The sequence below is a fragment of the Diabrotica virgifera genome, chromosome 6 (assembly GCF_917563875.1).
Source record: "Diabrotica virgifera virgifera chromosome 6, PGI_DIABVI_V3a".
Lineage (NCBI taxonomy): Eukaryota > Metazoa > Arthropoda > Insecta > Coleoptera > Chrysomelidae > Diabrotica > Diabrotica virgifera.
The window spans coordinates 208,154,735-208,176,329 of NC_065448.1; the positions used below are offsets into that span (position 1 = coordinate 208,154,735).

The window sequence follows — 21,595 nt, forward strand, 5'->3', positions numbered from 1 at the left end:
AGGTATATAAGATTAAAAGGAAATTGTACATTAACTTGAACTAGATTGGCAAAAAAGTTTGATATTTCAATAAAATGTAAAGGACATTCTAATAGCATATGTTGTAGATCAGCTAGCTCTCCACATAAACATTCATCATTATCTACAAGTCCTATTTCTCTTTTGTAGACTGGAGTCAGACAGTGATTACTTCTTATTCGACAAATAGTTTTGATAAAGCCTTTGTTGGAAACTTGATTAAACCATGTCTTGATGGGAAGTGTAGGCTGGATTTTTTTGTAATAATTTCCTTTGTCTGAATTATTGTATTGTTCCTGCCATTTCGTCCGTTTGATAGATCTCATAATAGAAATTATGTCTCCCATAGGAAGTTGATAAGTATGCAGAGTGGATTCCTTCGTTGTTGCTTTTTTAGCCAGATCATCTACTATTTCGTTGTTTTTTATACCAATGTGTGCTTTTATCCAACACAATATTATATTTTTGCCCGATTTCAAAGCTTCACTGTTCATTGCTATGATGTCACTGATGATATAATTTTCTGCAAAATTATGTACATTATATTTCAATGTCTTTACAATGCTTTGGCAGTCTGTAAATATAACATAATTGAGTTCTTTTTGATTAATACATATTTTGTATGCTTCTTTGATTGCAATGAGTTCAGCTGTGAAAATTGTCATTTTATCAGGTAATCTGTTGTTTATTTTTATACTTTTTTGTGGGTAATATATAGCATATCCAACTTTTCCTTCCATTTTTGAACCATCCGTATATAATTTCTGATAACTCCCCCAGTTTTTTTGTACACACTGAAGGTGGTCTATTTTAGTAAGGAAGTCTGTCGCACGAATATTACTTAAATGACAGTTAACTGGAGATAAATAATCTTCATAATTTAGCTTTCGAGACGAGCTTTGTTCAATTTGGTGTATGTCGCCAATGGAATTAGAAACGTTGAGGAAGCTTTCCACAACTAAAAGCAGTTTCTTTTTTTCCCAGTAATAATGAGTTAGGTATGAGGTGGTTAAATGAACAATTTTATTTAATAGCAGTTTATCGTTTACCGCTGTTTTAACTATAAATTTCTCACTTAGGTATTCCCTGCGTAAGGAAAGTGGAGGTTCATTAAGCTCACATTCCATGACCAATATAGGTGTGCTACGAAGATAACCAGTGCATAACCTAAGTGCCTTATTTTTGATCCTCTCGATTTTTTGGAGTACAGAGTTTGATGCTGAGCCATAAAAAATAGATCCATAGTCTAAGATTGATCTTATCAAATTTCTGTATAGTAATATTGATATGTTTGGATCAGCTCCCCAGTTACTGACACTTACAGTCTTCATGATATTCATTGCATTTTCCATTCTTCGTAATATGTAATTTGTGTGTTCTTTCCAATTTAATTTGGAGTCTAAAAATACGCCAAGAAATTTTATTGAAGTTTTATAAGGAATACTAGTATTATCAAATTGTAGATGGCTTTGAGGAACATATCGTTTTTTAGTAAAGGTAACAATGGTTGATTTACTCTCTGATATTGTTAAGTTATTATCGGTAGCCCATTTTTTTATAATATTCAATGTCGATTTAAGGTAGTTATTACATCTATCTATTGACTTATTTTCTGCATATATCGCAACATCATCAGCGTACTGTAGGATTTTTATGTGTTGAGGAAGTTTAGTTTCTAAGTCAGCAGTATACAGTATATATAATATAGGACTTAGGATGCTACCCTGAGGTAGTCCCAAAGATGTGTATCGGGAGTTAGATTGATCTCCATTTAATCTAACGTGAACTGCTCGATTAATGTATAAGTTAATGATGTTCCATGTTACTATCTCGGGTATTCCTATTTCCAACATTTTCGCGTATAGTATGTGAAGATTAACGTTGTCGTAAGCCCCTTTTATATCTAAGAACAAAGCACTAACTGCTTTCTTATAAGTAAAGGAACTATAAATGTCTATTAAAAAGTGGCAGAGGCTATCTTGTGTGGATTTACCTTTTCTAAAACCAAACTGACTTCTTGGTAATAGGTCGTTCTTTTCTAGCCAAAATTCCAGACGGTTTTTAATAAGTCTCTCATATGTTTTTAGTATACAGGAAGCCAGACCGATTGGACGGTAAGAATCCCAATTCTTTGATGATTTTCCTGGTTTTAAAACCGGGATAATAGTGTAAACGTGCCAATCGTCAGGAATCTTTATGCGGCGCATCCAAATTTCATTATATATATTTAGTAGTGCAGCCTTACCAATTCTTGAAAGATTTGATAGCATCGAGTAATGGATATTATCGGCACCTGGTGCTGAATTTGAGTTTTTCTTCAACGCAAAGTTTAGTTCAGTGGCAGAAAATGGTTTGACTAGGAAACGGATTGGTTCTGGATAGTCGTACAGAGCATTTAGTTGTAAATCAGGAATTACTAATTCTGCAGACGGCGGTGTGATATTTTGATGGAACTCTTCTATCCACGAAGCTTCCGACAGAATAACAGGGACTTTGTTCTTTGTTTTTCTATTTTTTATTTGGTTAACTTTTGACCATACATCTTTAATAGGGACTGACCTATTTAGGGATCCGACATAATCTCTCCAGCTATTTCTTTTAGTTTGTTTAGTGATCTTCTTGACATGTGCATCATCTTTTTTATACTTAAGTAGGTTTTCATGGTTTGGATTTTCTTTGAATATACAAAAACTTTCCTGTCTTCTTCTGACTGCTTCTTCACATTCTAAATCCCACCAGTATTTTCCTCTGGAAGTCGGTTTTTTTATTTTAAATTTGGGGATGCAGTAGGATGCAGTTGTATTTATATTGTGCAAAATTTGTTCATAAGAATTTATATCTTTAAATTGAGAGAATACATCTTCCGAATACTGTTCATATAATTTCCAGTCGGCATTCTTTAAATTCCACTTTTGTGAATATGGATTATATGTATGAGTTGGTTGATCCTCTAACTCTACTCTTATAGGTGTATGGTCTGAACCAAATAGGTCTTGAAGTGTTTTCCAAGTGATCAGGTGGTTTAAGTCAGGAGTACAAATGGTCAGGTCTATTGCCGATTTCGAGAAGTTCCTAAAGAAAGTAGGAGAGCCATCATTTTTGAATATTAAATTATTATCGTCTATACAGTCCATCAAGATTTTACCTTTCATATCTGTTTGGTTGTCTAGGCCCCAGGCAATGTGGTGAGCATTAAGGTCACCTCCTATTATAAATGGTCTTTCTATAGATGTTATGAAATTGTTCCATTGTTGTAACAATAACTTGGTTCCTGGGGGAACATACATAGATATAAATGTGACAGTATATGACTTAAACTTTATTTTTATTGCTACTTTATTGACGTTTATTAAATCTACTTTCATGGTGACTTCCTCGTAATATAGGTTTGAATTTATTAAAATTGCTGAGCCACCGCCAACAGTTACTGAAAAGCGGTCGTCTCTGACAATATTGTACCCGTGAAAGTTATAATACTTTTCTGGTTTAAATCTAGTTTCTGACAATAATGCGATATCAACTTTCTGGTCTTCTAATAGGTGGATAAGGTTTTCTCTATTAGAGTTAGCCGATCTACAATTCCATTGACAAATTACCAATCTATTCATTATTATATAAGAGAGAACTTAAAACTGATTGAATTGAATTTACTAGAACTGATTTTTCTGGAATTTCAAAATTTTTGTGATTTATATTAGAGATAATACTTGTAACTATATTTGATATTAATTCTGTTAATTCTTTTGATGGTTCATGTATTTTAGATCCTTGTTCTGGATTAAATGTAGATTGATACGAAGAAGAGGTGATAATACCACCAGGTCTGTTGGACATGGGGTTTAACTTTATTATTTTTTGATGTTCCATTGTTACTTGGTCTGGTGAGGAAGAGATAGGTCGTTTGTATTTTGGTGGTTTTATTATTGTATATCTATTTGAAACTGAAGGTAGAGCGAACTGATTGGAAGATGTTTGAGACGTGGACAATTGAGTAAAGGAATATGAAGAGGATGGTGCATTCATATTTGGAGTTTGATGAGAATTTATTGAGGAATTATTGGCTGCTATAGATGCATAAGTTATCTTAGGAAAGAGTTTAATTGTTTCCTTAAAAGATAAGCTGTTTTCAGACATATAATGTTTTATTTTCTTTTGGCGATCAAATTCTGGGCATATCTCCCATTCATTAGTGAAGTGTTCACCTTCACAGGATAGACATTTTTTGTTAAACGATGATAAAGGACAAGAATCGGAAAGGTGAGATTCATGACACTTAAAACAGCGAGGATTACTTTTACACTGCTTACTCATGTGCCCATACCTATAGCAGTGGTAACAGATAATTACCTTTTGCTGGTATTTTTCAACAGTGTGTAAGACATGATTAATTACTACATACTTTGGTATATTCTGGCATTTAAAAGACACAATAACTGATTTTGTTGGATTAAATATTACTTTGTCATCTGCTACTATTTTTCTTGTTATTCGTTTCACATACTCAACCGAGAATTTGCAATGGTGATCAAATTCCTTTATTCTATGTTTAAGATATTCTTCCGATATATCTGAATCTATATCCCTTACTACACCTAGTTTAAACAATTGAAATTTTGGAATGTATGCGGTCAGATTTTTTTGAATAAGGAATTTGGAAGTAACTAAAGCATTTGCGCTACTATAATTTTTAAATGAGACCCTAACTCGGTTGCGTCCGATTGAGTCAATTTTTTTTATATAATTGTCAATTTCTGGATGTAACGTAAATAGGATCTCGCCTATTTTAACAGCGTTTAATTTTCCTGTAAAATTTAAACTGGAGTTTTCAATGAAAATGTAAAAAGGTCCTAAATCAATTTTTTCGTATAAATAAACAGGCCTGGTTTTTTCTGGTTGATCTGAGTTTACTAAAGTATTTTGTTTTTCATTAATATTGTTAAGATTAATACTACTACTTATCTTATTTTGAGGCTGGTTGGGTAGAAATCCATTTAAATCTTGTAAATCACAGCTACTATCCATCGAATTCTCAATATCAGGCGGTTCGCCTCCACTAGATGACTCCATAGAGGAGTTTTCAAGTAACGTTTAACTTATGAACACTTTCAAAATGTAAACTAAATAAGGAAAAGTTTAACAAAACTAAACAAACTAAATTAGAACGGTATAAATCAAATAATCCGCCAAAAATTAATATTTTTCGGAGAGATTTCCAAATTTAAATTAACTTTGACAATTATTTTGACGTATATATGAAATTGCTTCATGAGAAGCCGCGAAAATGCATTTTTTTAACGTATACCGATTTTGATCTTTGAGGGTTACATTTTCTCCAACCTAATTTTTGATTGGAATTTTGCTATTTTTGGTAATTTTCACACGTATTATCGATAGTTTTTATTATAATAATATATGTGATGAGTATTTTAAAGATATGAAAATTGGTGTGGAGAAAGAGGACAAAAATAAAAAGGTGACGCTGTGAAAATTATGATCCTATTGTTTATATCTTTGCAGTAAATTCCGGTCAACTTTGACCGGTTTTATCTCAGGCACCACTCGTCATAATTAAACGTTTTTTCTTTTAAAAGAAGCGTCGTGCCGCTGTTTTTCGAATAGCGTTTTCACAATTTAATTTAGTTTAATATTTCCCGAGATATTCTATTTGTTTATAAGCCAAAAAATTGTTTATAATTTTAAAATATTACTGAGGCCGCTTAAATAGTCCAATTTTAATTCTGTATTTATTGTCGTTATTATAGCGACCGTAAATTTTTAATTAACAATTCAATTGTTGCTAAACTCTTCATTCAATTTCCATCGGTTTCTGGAATTATAATCTATACGAAAAGAGCTTTTTAATTACCAAGTTATTTAATTATTTATTAACAAATACTTATCTAAAATTTTAGTTGAAAATTAAAGATTTTGTTGGAAAAACCCGCTTTTTCCGGGGAAAGTTTTCGTCGAAGTGAATCAGGAAAAACACGTCTCTATGCATAATTTAATTGCGGCGAATTTTTATTTGGGTGTTTTTGGTGTAAAGTTAAAATCTTTGGAGTTATAGAGCAAAAATTGAAAAAAAACACGATTTTCGGGCGCCATTTTGTTTATAAAAAAAGTAGCACACTATCTGCGGACTTTGCATACCTATATTATTAATATATACAATCATAAGATTCGACTCCAGCAATAAAATTGCTGGTAAATAACTTTTCCTTGTATTTTGCTAATTAGCCCAGAGTATATAGATTTCTTTACTAACTCAGTGGACGGGATCGGTAAACAGACATCAAAGGTAGAATATCTGGTGGAGTCGCCATGATTAGGTCTTGCTGGAAAGACATGTAAGTGTTTACGCATTAAGCAAACAGTTTTTAAAATAGGTTTATAAAGTAGGAAGTGTTAAAATCCCGTGATCTTTGAAATAGCTTCTGCAATGTGTTGTTTTTCTGAGGCCAAACATATACCTTATTGCTCTTTTTTGTAATTTAAAAATAACATCGGATTTGACAGCTATACCAGAACTCCAAAAACGAAGACCATATCGAAGATCAGACTCGAACAAAGAAACATATATTATTTTGGAAGATGCTAAATTGATTTCCTTCTAAACAGATCTAATTGCATAGCAAGCTGGGGCTAGTTTCTTATTTAATAATTCGATATGAAGGGACTATTTAAGGTTGTTGTCTATAAAAATACCAAGAAATTTTAGAGAATCAAGAATCAACGGTACTGACAGGGCCTATTTTACCACTAGGCCCGTGAGGCACCTGCCTCGGGCCCGTATTTTAACCTTCGGATGACCAAGCGGCGGAAATTGTGACCCCAGCGTATGTTTTTCTTTAATAAATTCAAAAGTATTTTCAATTTTTAACTCATTATTTTTTTATTTGACTTTAATATCATTCTAGATACCCTCATATTTTGAAATAAAAAAAATTCCCTATATTTTACGAATAAAAAATATATTCTGAAGTTGATGTTTAGTAAAATAGCGTCTATTATGTGTAATTCCAAGTAGTTTTACGCTAATGACGTCGACTTTGCAAAGTAACAAGACACTTACTCAACATACACACTACACATGACACTAATACTCATGTTGTGACTGGCTGAATGACATAAAGTCCATGCCAAAAAAAAATTTAAAATTAAAAAAAAAAACTTTATTTTTTTGTTAATCGTCAGTTTTGACATTTTTGACCTGGGGTCATTTTTCCCCCCCTTAGTCATCCGTGTAACAAAAAAAGGTTGGTCATCGGAAGGTTAATAGGGCCCGGAAAGATCACAAAAAAAATTTTTACTGCAATAACAAAATAAATTTTCAAATTTCTTTCATTTTACGAACACAAAATGATAAATGATGACCTGGCTGTTAATTTTCAAGCGGCTTCGCCTGTCACAAGTACATATCCGTCATCTCCTATAGAAAACGACAATGTTAATAACTCTTTTCGTAGCGATATAGGGGATTGGCCAAAATATTTAAATCTGTAATTTTAACAATATTTTATAAATAATCGACCGAATCAATATATTGATAAAATTAGTGAATGTGTTACACAACTGGATAATAATAAAACCAGACATTTACAAAGTGCGATTTTTGATAAAATGAAAGCTATTGGGGAAAAAATTCTTGGCGAGTGGTTAGTGTACAGTCCTAAATGTAGCCGTGTTTATTGTGACGTTTGTAAACTGATTTCCACGAAAATTATTGTTCTTCTAACTTTCGATGGGTATAATGACTGGAAAAATATCAATACGACAGTTATTCAACATGAGCGATCTCCTGAACATATTTCATCAATTAGTAGGTACGTTAGTCAAGAGAAGTAGTACAGCAGGAAAAATAATTGTAACATTAATGAAAAAAGTTATTTAGAAGAAAGGAACATTGGAGAAACGTTCTTCAACAAATTATAGCAACCATTAAATTTTCGTCCAAGAACGGTGGTCTATATCATTTTATGGTTCAACAACCAAATTATTTGCAAAAGGAAATGACAAATATTTATACAGTGTGTCGCATTTAAGATAAAAACAGTCCTATATTTTGGTTATCAAAATAAGTACCAATTTGAAGTTTTACAAAGTCATACAGATAGAATGTTCACATTTTTAAGATACTTAGCTGAAATTTAAATTTTAAACGCAGCTTACTGCGAATCCATAAACTGGGTAAATTTTCGATATTTTGCTTCGCGTTCGAGTTATCGGAAAAAGTTGGTCCAAATATTATTCTATCCAAACCGATCAAATTTCATGACAAAATTCGCACTTTTAGTTTTTTCAGTATTTGTAGTCGGGATCCTCAACCTAAAATTGGCTGTCCCGAGATGCATCTCGGGACAACTGAGATAAATTTTAGTGTCCTGAGTTCCTGACTACAAATACTGAAAAAACAAAAAGTGCGAATTTTGTCATAGAATTTGGTATGTTGGGTTAGAATAAGATTTGACAGTACTTTTTCCGCTATCTCTAAATAATAGAAAATTTAGAAAATATAAAATATAGAAAATTTACCCTGTTTGTGAATTCGCAGTAAGCCGCGATTAAAATTTAAATTTCAGTCAGCTGAGTGTCTTAAAAAATGTGAAACTTCAAGTTGTATGACTGTGCAAAACTTCAAATCTGTTCTATTTTGAATTTTGATAGCCGAAATATAGAGCTGTCTTCAACTTAAATGCGACACACTGTATTTAAACAATGTTTAATTGTTTAAATATAAATTTTTTTTATTGTCAACAAAAATTTAAGTTTCTGGTGCAACTATATTTCTATTAAATGAGTGGCCGTTTGCCAAAAGCTGATATGTCCATTTTCGATATTTTTCAGAAGAGCAAATTCAAATGTCCACGATGTCCATAAAATCACAGTTTTAGAAATATCATATTTGGTTTTGAGTTTAATGTTTATACAGCTATTTATGTTAGTTGAAATATAAGAAAAAACTGTAATTTTATGGCCGTCGTGGAAATTTGACTTTGCTCTCCTGAAAAGTACATACCAAAAATGGACATATCTGCTTTTGGCAAACGACCAAATAATTAATTCATTTAAAAAGTTCTTATTATTATTATTAAATCATATTTAGGGGCCGAAAATTGTGTGGTGCCTCGGGCCTGATTTGAAGTAAAATAGGCTCTGGGTACTGATCTGACTGTTACTAAGAGGCAAGGGTTGAAGAGCTCCTTTTTAGGATAATGCTACTGTTTTGTCTACGTTAAAACAGAGCAAATTAGAATCGAGCCAGGTTTTTATTGTAAGTAGACCAGAAGTTATAGTAGCATGAAGAGTTGCAATATTTGAGAGCTTTCCATCGATTTTTAAACTAGTGATGTCATTAATAAAGATAAAGAAAAGTAGAGGACCCAATACTGAACCTTGTGGTACCCCACATACAATGTTTTTGAGACTAGAGTATGTATCATTTGCTCTAGCCAGTTGTTTCCTATTATCCAAGTAAGATTGGTACCAATTCAAAGAAATACCTCAAATTCCGTAAAAACCTAGTTTGTTTATCAAAATGCTGTAAATTTACACAATCAAAAGCTTTGGCATAGTCACAAAAACAGTGGCAGTATAAATATTATTGTTCAGTGCTTGGTAAACCTTAAGGCGGAGACAGATATCCGCTCCGCGAACTCCGCGCCGTGTGTGCGCTGCGCGTTCGTGGCGCGGTTATTGTTCGTTAAAATTTTTCATTTTGACGATCCAGAGGAAACTTACGAACGTTTAGTAATTGTAGATAATCATGTCTCTGTCCTGTACTTCTACTACATCTTATTTTGGTATTGTTCTGAAACTATTTTCTTGTGTCATCTTATGCAATTTACTATTTTATGTGGAATAAGCCACAGTTTGGGAACATTTCGGGAACTACTTTTTTCCCTTCCCGGCAACACAAATATAATGGTAGGGGAGCCCAAGCGGGGATTTTTGCAGTTACTCGAGCGCGTCAGATTATCATATGGGGAGAAACGTGGTACCCTGCAGATGTACCTCCACCATATATTGGCTCTTAACACAGGGGAGTTCGTTCAGGGGGGCCCGAAAAAAAATTTATCCTTAAAAATACTCGAAATTGTCAGATTAAGATAAGGTAAGTTAAGTACATGCAAAAGAGTCTATATTTCAAAAATATGACGATTTGAGCGGGGCGTACGGAAATGGGTTAGTCAAAAAGTTTCACAAAAAAAAGCGAATATTTCGCGAAATGAACGTCAGATTGAAAAACTAAAAACTACGTGTTCAATATTTTTCAAAAATCTATCGAAAAATACCAAACTTGATCCCCCACGGAGAGGGGTGGGGGGTAAATTTAAAATTTTAAAAACAAATCCCGCGATCTTTCGCAAAATAAACATCATATCGAAAAACTGCAAAATACACTTTATCAATATTTTTGAAAAATCTATCGAATGCTTCCAAACAGATCCCCCACGTAGGTGAGATGGGGGGTTACTTTAAAATCTTAAATGGTAGACCCCGTTTCTTATTGCAGATTTGGATTTTTTGTATAAAAATAAACAACTTTTATTCGAAACATTTTTTTGAATTATGGATAGATGGCGCTATAATCGGAAAAAAGATTGTTGGAAATGGAAAATTAAATTAAAAAATGGGAAGTCCCCACTAAAAGGGAAAATTTTACTTAACTTTTTTGGTTTTAGGACCTAATAATCACAACCCAATAGGTCCCCAAAGCGCTCGAGTGACTGCACATTTAGCATACTTTGTTCCCCTACCATAATATATCTGCTTGTTCCTACAACCAGAAACAAAATTAGAGAACTATAGGTACTTCCAAGTCATGCGTTACCTTTTTCGTTTTCCGGTGACACAATTGTAATGTATCTGCTTGTTTCAACTGCGTAGCTTCACTTGAAACGAAATTAGAGAACTATAGGTTCTTCCAAGCCCTGTGTTAACTTTTTCGCTTTCCGGTGACACAATTGTAATGTATCTGCTTGTTTCAACTGCGTAGCTTCACTAGAAACGAAATTAGAGAACTATAGGTTCTTCCAAGCTCTGTGTTAACTTTTTCGCTTTCCGGTGACCCAATTATAATATATCTGCTTGTTCCAACTCAGTTGCTTCACCAGAAGCGAAGTTAGAAAACTATAGGCTCTTCCAAGATGTGCGTTACCTTTTTCGCTTTCCGGCGACACAATAATTATAACATATCTACTTGTTCCAACTCCGTTGCTTCACCAGAAGCGAAGTTAGGAAACTATAGGCTCTTCCAAGTTGTGCGTTACCTTTTTCTTTTTCCGGTGACCCAATTATAATACATCTGCTTGTTCCAACTCCGTTGCTTCACCAGAAGCGAAGTTAGAAAACTATTGGGTCTTCCAAGTTGTGCGTTACCTTTTTGGATTTCCGGTGACCCAATTATAATATATCTGCTTGTTCCAACTCTTTTGCTTCACCAGAAGCGAAGTTAGAAAACTATTGGGTCTTCCAAGTTGTGCCTTACCTTTTTCGCTTTCCGGTGACACAATTATAATATATCCGCTTGTTTCAACTGCGTTGCTTCACCAGACACGAAGTTAGAAAACTATAGGTTCTCCAAGTCGTGCGTTACCTATTTCGCTTTCCGGTGACACATAATATATAATATATATTATCTGCTTATAAATGTTTTTTTGATATTGATAACTATTTCCGAAGTGAAAGTCAAAAGGTCAAGTAAACTTGATTTCAAACTCGAATTGTGGCTTATGCCCAAATAAAATAGTAAATCTTATTTTTAATACATGTTATTTTTAGTACAATGAACTAACATTTTTTAAAAAGGTCCACATGTACATTTTTTTATTTCAGCTTCTATTTCCGTTCAGATCGGATTTAAGTTGTTTCTTTAAATTAAATGGTTCTTTATTGAGGATCCCACAATAATGATTTTCCACGGTAAACATCAATAAGTTAGATATTTCCTTCCGACAGTTCCGACCATTCCATTACTAACAAATATTCAACTCATGTGCGCCAAAACCAACAAACCACTCGCAAACCCGTCCAAATACGTATTGCGAACCATCAAAGCGTTTGTTGAAAAACCGACAGAATTTAGATCGTGGTGCGCCGTGTGCGTGCCGTTTGTGCGTCACTTGAAAACACGTACTAATCTGACGAATACGCTGCGCGCGAGTCCCGCACACCGAGCAGAGCGCATATGTATATCCGCCTTTATGTAGTAGATAAAACATGGCATCGGGTAGATACATTTATTATTTGAAAAGATATTTAATGATCACTTGCAAAATAAACTTATTTTTTTCTACTTACCTCAACCCTTTCCTCTTTCAAATCTACTTTCAATGCTAACTGTTCTCTAAGCACTACGTCTGGATAATGCGTTTGTTCAAATGTAGCTTCAAGTTGTTCAAGTTGCTCTTCGCTGAAGATAGTGCGATGACGACGTTTTCGTTTGGGAGGCTGATGCTGAGTGTGGTGACCAGCTCCTGCCAAAGAAGCAGCTTGAGTAGCCGCTGCCAAGGCATGGACGTAGTCTGGATATAGTCCTGGATATGCCATAGCTGCAACAATAAAATTAACTTAATAATAAAACTGTTACCTCCAATACAACAATTGGTTTACAATTGATGGATTCGACCGTTACTTGATGGAAGTTCATTTTATCTAATAATAAAACACTGAAAATGTTTGTTTTCTATACTTCCACAGAATCTATTATAACTAAGTGACTACAGCTGTTTCGGCAGAGTGCCTTTCTCAAGTGATATAGTTTACAATATGTTTGCCTTTTTAAGTCTTCAACTGAAGAGGTTGAGGAGTGGGGAGCTGTTTGTCTCGACTTGGTCATTCAGAATTATATCTGTATTTTTCAGTTTATTAATTTCCATAGATTCTAAAAAAGATAGCTTAAGGCCTTTATTTTGAATATGCAGAATTTGAAACTCTTCATTGAAAGAATGATTATGATCTAGAAGGTGAAGTGCGTATGTAGAAGTGTCTGTTTTTCTATTGTTGAATGCCCTTTTGTGTTCTGCTATCCGTTTGTCAAAAGTTCTGCCAGTTTGACCGATGTACGTTTTCGGACAGTCACCACACGTTAGTTTGTACACACCACTCTGTAGTTACTTTCTCTTTCGGCTTTAAAAAAAATATATTAAGAACAATAAAAGCCGAAAGAGAAAGCAACTACAGAGTGGTGTGTACAATCTAACGTGTGGTGACTGTCCGAAAACGTACACCGGTCAAACTGGCAGAACTTTTGACAAACGGATAGCAGAACACAAAAGGGCATTCAACAATAGAAAAACAGACACTTCTACATACGCACTTCACCTTCTAGATCATAATCATTCTTTCAATAAAAAGTTTCAAATTCTGCATATTCAAAATAAAGGCCTTAAGCTATCTTTTTAGAATCTATGGAAATTAATAAACTGAAAAATACAGATATAATTCTGAATGACCAAGTCGAGACAAACAGCTCCCCACTCCTCAACCTCTTCAGTTGAAGACTTAAAAAGGCAAACACATTGTAACCTCGTCCCGGACGTCGAAGAGTAAGGTCACTGCTAGCACACCCCACTCTTACCGACGAACAGCGAGAAGCCTGAGAGCACCAAGTGCTGAAGAAGCGGCGCACGGTTAGCCCTAAGCTATTAGTTTGGAACCAGCGTGAAAAACCAACGACGCTTGGCCGTGTAAACCAAAAAGGTAGACGGATTACTGGGTTTCAGAGGAATACTCTGGCCCTGGGCTCGAGCGAGTTCGCTCGCCCCGAACTCTACCTAGTGTTCACATACGGTTACAAGAACAAGTGCGAGTAAGGGGGCCAAACTAACTGCGAAAAAGGCTTTCAACGAGGGACCCACCAGCAGCAGGGTAAACTGCACCCATCAGGTAATTATAGTCACTGTCTTACGCCGGAAAAGCACGGAGGGGTGGACAAGCCACCTTTATCCCTGGGGTTTACCCCCCAGAACACCTTGAGGCTGAGGTGCCCTCCGATCGCTCGACTTGCATCCTCACCCATTTGTAATGCCTTCTTCTGTAAGGTCAGTCAGCTCCACCCGGTCGCTTCGTCCTCGGACGACGACCTCGACAAGCGTTGCCACCACCACCACCACCACTACAGCCACCACTACTGCCAACCAGTTCTCTTCCTTACATCAGGAAGGCACTGTACCCCCATCCAGAGGTTACAACCGGCTCACGGCGGAGCTAGACCTCGAGACGCTTAGCGCGGAGATGGAAATCGTCCGCAACAAGTATCGCGAGGCCTACCTTCGCATCGAGCAGGACGACGCCTCCAACCCCCTTCTGCAACGATATGCTAATGATTTTCCGCCTCTAAGAACACCAGCACAGGCTGGTCCTCAGCGACAGAGCGCTCGGAATATTCACGGTGCCATACCTAAAGTCCCAACTCAACCGTCAAAGCAAGCACCCAAACAACCGAAACAACAATCTTCTCAACAGCAACCCTCTTCTCAACCACAAGCAACCATCAGCACTGAAAACAATCCTGAACCGAACGATTTCGTCTTCCAAAGAAGACAAATAAGACAAATGTCTTACGCCAATGCCGCAGCCAATCCACGCCCCAAAACCCAAGCCAGAAATCAAAACGTCATCAACGCCATAAACGATCCCACACTGTCCGAATATCTAATCAAAGATCTCCCAAAAGATCTTTGTAACAAACGTACCTTCTTTCGGCAAATAAATGCCACCACTCTTTTGTCCAACAAAATTCATTCTTGTAAAGTTCTCTCACATGGAATCGCACATCTTCGACTTTTTAATCCTATAAATGCAGGGGATATCGAGAAAGCTATCCACACAGCAACTGGCCAAACCATGGTTACGGTCCATAGCCGTAGCAGAAATGCAAACACTTCCGCTAAAGAGCCTACCTATCTCCTCTGCATTACCGGTATCGACGTAGATTACTCCGAGCAGGAGGTCACCGACTTGCTCACAGAACAGCAATTCCCGGTCGAAAGACTGTGGAGAGTCAAAGCCTATAAAACAGGCAAAGACTCTAAAGTGATCAAGGTGGTGACCAAATCCTTGGAGAGATTTACGTCAGCACTGAGCCGAGGCATAACTCTAGATGGCGAAATCTACAATGCCGAACTCCCTCATGGCTCCGACCCTACAATCCCCACTCCAAAATATTGCAGCAAATGTTGCATCAACGGACATTCCATCGACGAATGCCCTCAAAAAGCATTCGTCTGCCCCCACTGCGGCGGTAACCACAAGTCCAGCGCCTGCACCAAACAGCAGGAACCCAAATGCCCGAATTGCGGCGGTGACCACCCCGCATACTCCAACAAGTGTCCACAAAGACACACCATCCCCTCCGCCCAACACGAAATACAGCCACTTACGATCGAAAGATCATTCCCCCCTTTCGAACTCCCTACAGAAACAAAGAACATCTTGTCTATTCAGACTGCTCTGTTGCTCAACTTGTTGCCTGAACTTCGCGAGCATATCGCTGCAATCACGGCTAATCTGATTAGCCAAGTCTACGACCACTCCACAGTGGTCCACGGGTACGGGAGCAATGTCACGGTGACATTCCGCCCCAACCACTAAACACCCTCCCTTTATGGATTTCACCCTAGGCACAGTCAACTGTCAGGGTCTCTCCAAAAAGAGACCCCTCATCAAGAATATCCTGTCGAAGCATAACATCCAGATCCTCGCACTCACAGATACTCTGTCGAAAAACGATCCACACTTCACAGGATATTCGATCATCCATCGAAGCCGTTGTCAGGTTTCACGTGGGAATGGTATTCTCGTGAAACACGGAATACCGCACAACACACACACATTCCCACAAAATTTTCGTCCACCTGATGTGGACTTCCTGGCAATTGACGTGCACATCCCCAATAACGAAACCCTCACGATAGTCTCTTACTACAAACACCCGGATCAACCACTCAACAGGCATTTGCTAGAGTACTCTTTTCGAGGCTCGGCAAGGCGGTGTTGATGGGCGATCTAAATTGTAGACACACGCAGTTTGGTGATCATCGTCAAAACCCAGAAGGCATCCGCCTCACGGATTATCTACTAGACCTTCCTATTTCAAGAATCACCAACACTGAATTCACGTTTTTGAACGCCAATGGGGCTTCTATTGTCGACCACATCCTAGTTACTAGTAACATTCTGGATCGGTTCGGGGATAGATGCCACATAGGCGATTCGATTACGTCAGACCACTTACCTCTTCTTGTCGACACCGACATACTCATTCCAAAACAACCAAACCCTCCAAGATCTATAAGAGACTATCGTCACGCTAACTGGACTGAATTCCAAAACTTCATCACACAAAATCTCCCAATGTTAGGCGAACTCGATACTAACGATAGTATCGACACAAGTGCAACCGATATCGAGAACCTCATCACTGAGGCGATCACGCACGCAATTCCACTCAAACAAATAACTTATACATCACCGGCACTTCCACAATACATCATTGCCAAAATTCAACAAAAACGACGTCTTCTACGTCAATACAAGGCCAACAGAAACCCACTAATCAAAACAGAGTACAACCGGATCTGTGCCAGGATAAAGAGGGAGATATCTGTCCTAACGGCTCGCCGATGGGAAGATGCTACCTCAAAACTGGACTACAGAGACGGAGGTAAATTCTGGCAAAAATTCAAAGTCCTAACAAAACAAAAATTATCTCAACCATCTCATCTGTTGGTCAACAATCACATAGTCAATTCCCCAGAAGGGAAAGCCGAAGCATTCAGAAATTCGCTTCAAAACAATTTTCAAACGCCAGATAACCCGAACTTTGATCGCATATTTAAATTCAACACAGAATACATAGTAAATGTTACTCTCAACCACTACATTCCAGTCTATGATCCAATCATGGACCCCCTCACCGACAGGGAAACGGAGAGCTTTTGCCAAATCGGCAAAAACAGCGCTCCCGGACCTGATGGCATCAACCGAAGGTGCCTCAAAAAACTTCCAGAGAGTATCATTCCTCTTCTAACTAAAATATTCAATGCATGTCTCAAAAACAGCCACTTTCCTACTCCTTGGAAAGTGGCCAACACCATCATGCTTTTGAAAAAAGGCAAACCCCCAACCGACGTGGAATCCTATAGACCAATCTCACTAATCAATACTCTGGGTAAAGTTCTTGAGCTAATCCTAAAAGAAAGGCTCAATAACTTTCTCGAAAACCACAATATCATACCAAAATTTCAATATGGATTCCAGTCAGGTAAATCTACTAAACATGCATTAATAGATTTCACTACCAAAGTTACTCAAACCATCAACGATGGTTCAATCGCCATAGCCACATTTCTGGATGTGCAGAAGGCTTTCGACCAGGTCTGGCACGACGGGCTTGTTCGGAAACTTCTGGACATCGGGCTACCATTGCAATTTACCAAAATTGTACACTCCTACCTCCACAACCGTACTGTCAGAGTTAAAATAGGCGATCAAAAGTCCACCCCCTTCACTCCACAAGCTGGAGTTCCCCAGGGTTCAGTCCTAGCGCCGCTGTTGTACATTATCTACAACAGCGACATCACTAACCAAAATATCCCAGGTACTCGGCTGTTTCTCTATGCGGACGACACGACTCTGCTCTCAACTACCTCTCGATACAACCCAAGACTCCTCTTCAGAAGAGCCCAGGCTCTGTTGGACGGCGTCGGCGAATGGTGTTGTAAGTGGAGAGTCACGCTGAATGCGAACAAAACAACAACAATTGTGTTTCGCGCCCCTTCTGTGTCAAATAGAATCATTTGTAATGATGACGACCAACATCCTCTGAGTCTGTTGGGAGAAAGGCTTGTTGTTAGCCCGACTGTGAACTATTTGGGAGTACTGTTTACCAGGACTCTCAATTGGGACGCAGATCTAAAGGCAACTTTAGATAGGGTAAGGAACAGGGCCAGACTTCTTAACGCTCTCTCGGGAAAAATTGGCAAGACACACAAGAAGACTCTCATTCACACTTACAGGACCTTTATTCGACCCGTCATGGAGTACAAATCATGTATCTACTCTCTTTGCTCAAGACAAAAACAAGAGAGGTTGTTGAGGACAGAGCGGAGAATCTTGCGTAGATGTAACTATGAGCACTGGCGATATCCCTCAAACGAAATCCATAACATCTCGAACACCCCCAAAATCACCGAGAGAATAAACTCTCTGAACAGGAACTTCACAATCAAAGTAATCAACGGCCCCCCTTCCGACACACAAGAATCTCTCAAATGTTCCTGTTCATCTTCCGGCCACGTACTCCACCGAAAGCCCAAACGCAAAAAGATTCATGTACCGTCCGCTCTAATGCAAACATGCATTGACGAACTCCCGGTGGAGTACGAAAACATCCTTGAGGCTACCCCGTTAGCCTACCGTACCCACCTCTAACATTTCCTCTTCCCTACCCCGAACAGGGAGAAGTTGGTTTTTTGCGGTTTCCCAACTTCATTGCACAATTATACCTGTTCGTCCCAAGAAAATAGCCGCAACTATTTTCTCCACTCGAACGCTCACTGTCCACGCTGCGCTCAAAGCCACCTCCTGACCGCCGACGAGGGACGCAGGTTCGCCTGTCGTTGTACAATGGTTTCTAGGGAGACTGGTCGAGAGCAAAGCACGGACAGTACACGTAAATGTCTATGGAACCAACAACAATCCATCAAACTTTCTTCTCTGTTGTCTTCTTAGCCTTCTGGACACCACCGTCCGGCAAACCAAGGATCCAAGAACACCAGGACACGGCGCTTGCCCCAGTGTGTTTTTCGGACTGTTTGCTTTTGCTGCCAACACTAAACATTCACCACAAACCCTGAAGAGGACAAAATCCTAAACAGGGACACACATTGTTCGCATTTCTTCTAAAGCATTTTTCTAGACAAGCAAATCAAACAATGAGATGACACATTGTAAACTATATCACTTGAGAAAGGCACTCTGCCGAAACAGCTGTAGTCACTTAGTTATAATAAATTCTGCGGAAGTATAGAAAACAAACGTTTTCAGTGTTGGTTTACAATTATTTCTGCTAGTCGCAGAAGCCTATAAATTGGCTCATTTTTGGAAACAATTTAAGAAATTTAATTTTAAACTTCGAAATAAAGAGTATTCAAAAAAATGTGATCAAAAAGATTGATCATTTCGCCTTCCGGCAACGATACCGGGACAACTCAAAAAAACGTGTTCCGAGAAAATCGAGTTTAAAGTTTTTGGAATTTTGCACAGCCATTTTATGCTTGGAGTTATATCCGTTTTTGACTAAAACTATGTTCTTTATTTCAGTTGATGTCAAAGATTGCTTTTCAGTTCATTTTAGCAATCTTGTGCTATGGTGCATGGTGCTTATGTTCAACGGTTTTTTTCACCTGAGAACCCAGACATACAACAGCCGAAGATGCAAACTTAACGGAAGAAGAAACGACCGTTGAACAGGATAAAGGTAGGGATGTGTATTTTAAAATCATAAGTGTTAACGCTCAATCAATAACTAATAAAAGTAACAGAATTGAGCTAATATTAAGCTCGGAGGATCCTGATGTTTTATGTGTTTCGGAAACATGGTGTAGTGATCTAAATAAGGACATATTTTGTTTTCAAAATTATAACCAAGTTGCGTCTTACACAAGAAAAGATAAATGTCATGGAGGTGTTTCGATTTACATAAAAGATTGTTTATTTTGTAAACCTCAAGTTTTTTTAAATACTGTGGCGGAAAAATTACATTTTGAATGTTGTTGTGTTACTTTTAGCTTAAAATATGGTATGTGTTGTCTTATTAATATTTACAGATACTCTGGGCTAATTAGCAAAATTCATGGAAAAGTTATTTACCAGCAATTTTATTGCTGAAATCGAATTATAAGATCCTATATATTAATAATATAGGTATGCAAAGTCCGCAGATAGTGTGCTACTTTTTATATTATTGCTCTATAACTCCGAAGATTTTAACTCTACAACAAAAACACCCAAATAAAAATTCACCGCAATTAAATTCTGCATAGAGATATGTTTTTCACGATTTGCTCCGACGAAAATTTTCCTCGGAAAATGCGGGTTTTCCTAACAAAAACTATAATATTCAAATAAAGTTTTAGGTAAGTAATTATTAATCAATAATTAAATAACTTAGTGACATCAAAGATTTCTTGGTATAGATTGTAATTCCAGAAGCTGGTGAAAATTAAACGAATATTTTAGCAACAATTCAATTGTTAATTAACAATTTACGATCGCAATAATAACCAAAATAATCATGATACATTGATCAAATTTATAAAGATTATAAAGATGAGATGCTTGTTTAATATTTTATCGACAAAATATAAATTTTTCTTTTTTTTGCATAATCTTTAAATTAAAAAAAAATAGTTAGGGTAGGTGGGGGCAAAGACCCGCAATATCTACTATTATCGATGTAGTGAGATGTCAGATAAGTATTTTTTAAAAATTAATATGAAAATATTTGGCTAATTTCTTATTTAACATAGTTTATAAGTATGGGCTCTATCTGACTGTTAGTTAACCACAAATACATTTATTCAAAAATGTATTTGCGGGGATTTGCCCAATAAAATGGGGCAAATCCCCGCGGTGCGGGGCTTTTCCCCTTATCGTGATAAAAGTTCATAGATGCATAAATAATTAAATGAAAACGCTTTTATTAATCTATAATAACATTCTTGGCTTACAAAAATAAAAAATAATTTCTCATAAAGTACATAGCAACTGTTTTACTATATATATTATAACAAGTCAGATCTTCCGAGAAAACAATAGCATTATGAAACCTTGAAGAATTATCTCAGTAGGCTTCGATAATCTTAAAACTATATCCGCCTTAGCAATAAAAGACTCTTCATTTGTTTCTGTGAACTTATAAGTATTTGTTAAACGCCTGTAAAATATGCAGTATCCTTGATGGACAGAAATAATCTTCACTACGTAATGACGGAAATAATTTTTTGTTTTTCCTTGAACTTTAACTACTGCATAGTCATTTGGCATCATTGTTGATTCATTGCCCTGAAGTGAGTTACCAATCTCTTCTTCTTGGACATTAGCCTCCTCGTCGGATAGAAAATCATACTCAGAACTGCTATCATGAATGGAATAATCAGCATCGGATTCCGAAGATGACTGTTCTTTGGACTCCTTCTTTTTCTTTTTCGCAACCATAGTGGGAAAAAGTTGTTTTGTTACTTTTTGTTATAGGCGCCTTTGTCTTTTCAAAACTCGTGCTGCCTTTTCAGCAAGTTGTTTTTCCTTCTCAGCTTCTTCCTTTTCTAAACGCTCTTTAGTAGGTGTTGAAGTCAGCAATTGTGATTTCAATTCTTTTCTGACCCTTTCTCTTTTAATTTTCATTTTAGGTAGAGGAATTATATCTCTGGGAGTTGCTATTTTAGTTTGAGAATCGTCTTCCTTTATAGAGGATGTAATTTCAGTTTGGGACTCCTGTAATACATCGTGGTCTGCTCCGAGGGCAATTAAACCTGAAGTAGACGGTTGACCATGAAGAATATTTTCTGAATCT

General features: G+C 36.9%; 1 protein-coding gene across 1 annotated transcript in view; it reads right to left on the reverse strand.

Moving 5' to 3' along the window:
• Window positions 1–21,240, reverse strand: part of LOC126886281 (homeobox protein goosecoid-like) — a 46,922-nt gene extending 25,682 nt beyond the window's left edge. Inside the window, exons 1-2 of the mRNA XM_050653152.1 lie at window positions 21,102–21,240; window positions 12,319–12,569 (exon numbers count right to left, since the gene is read on the reverse strand). Of these exons, the coding sequence (XP_050509109.1) occupies window positions 12,319–12,569; window positions 21,102–21,240 (390 nt within the window). The remainder of the gene's footprint in view (window positions 1–12,318; window positions 12,570–21,101) is intronic.
• Between the last annotated feature and the right edge of the window lie 355 nt (window positions 21,241–21,595).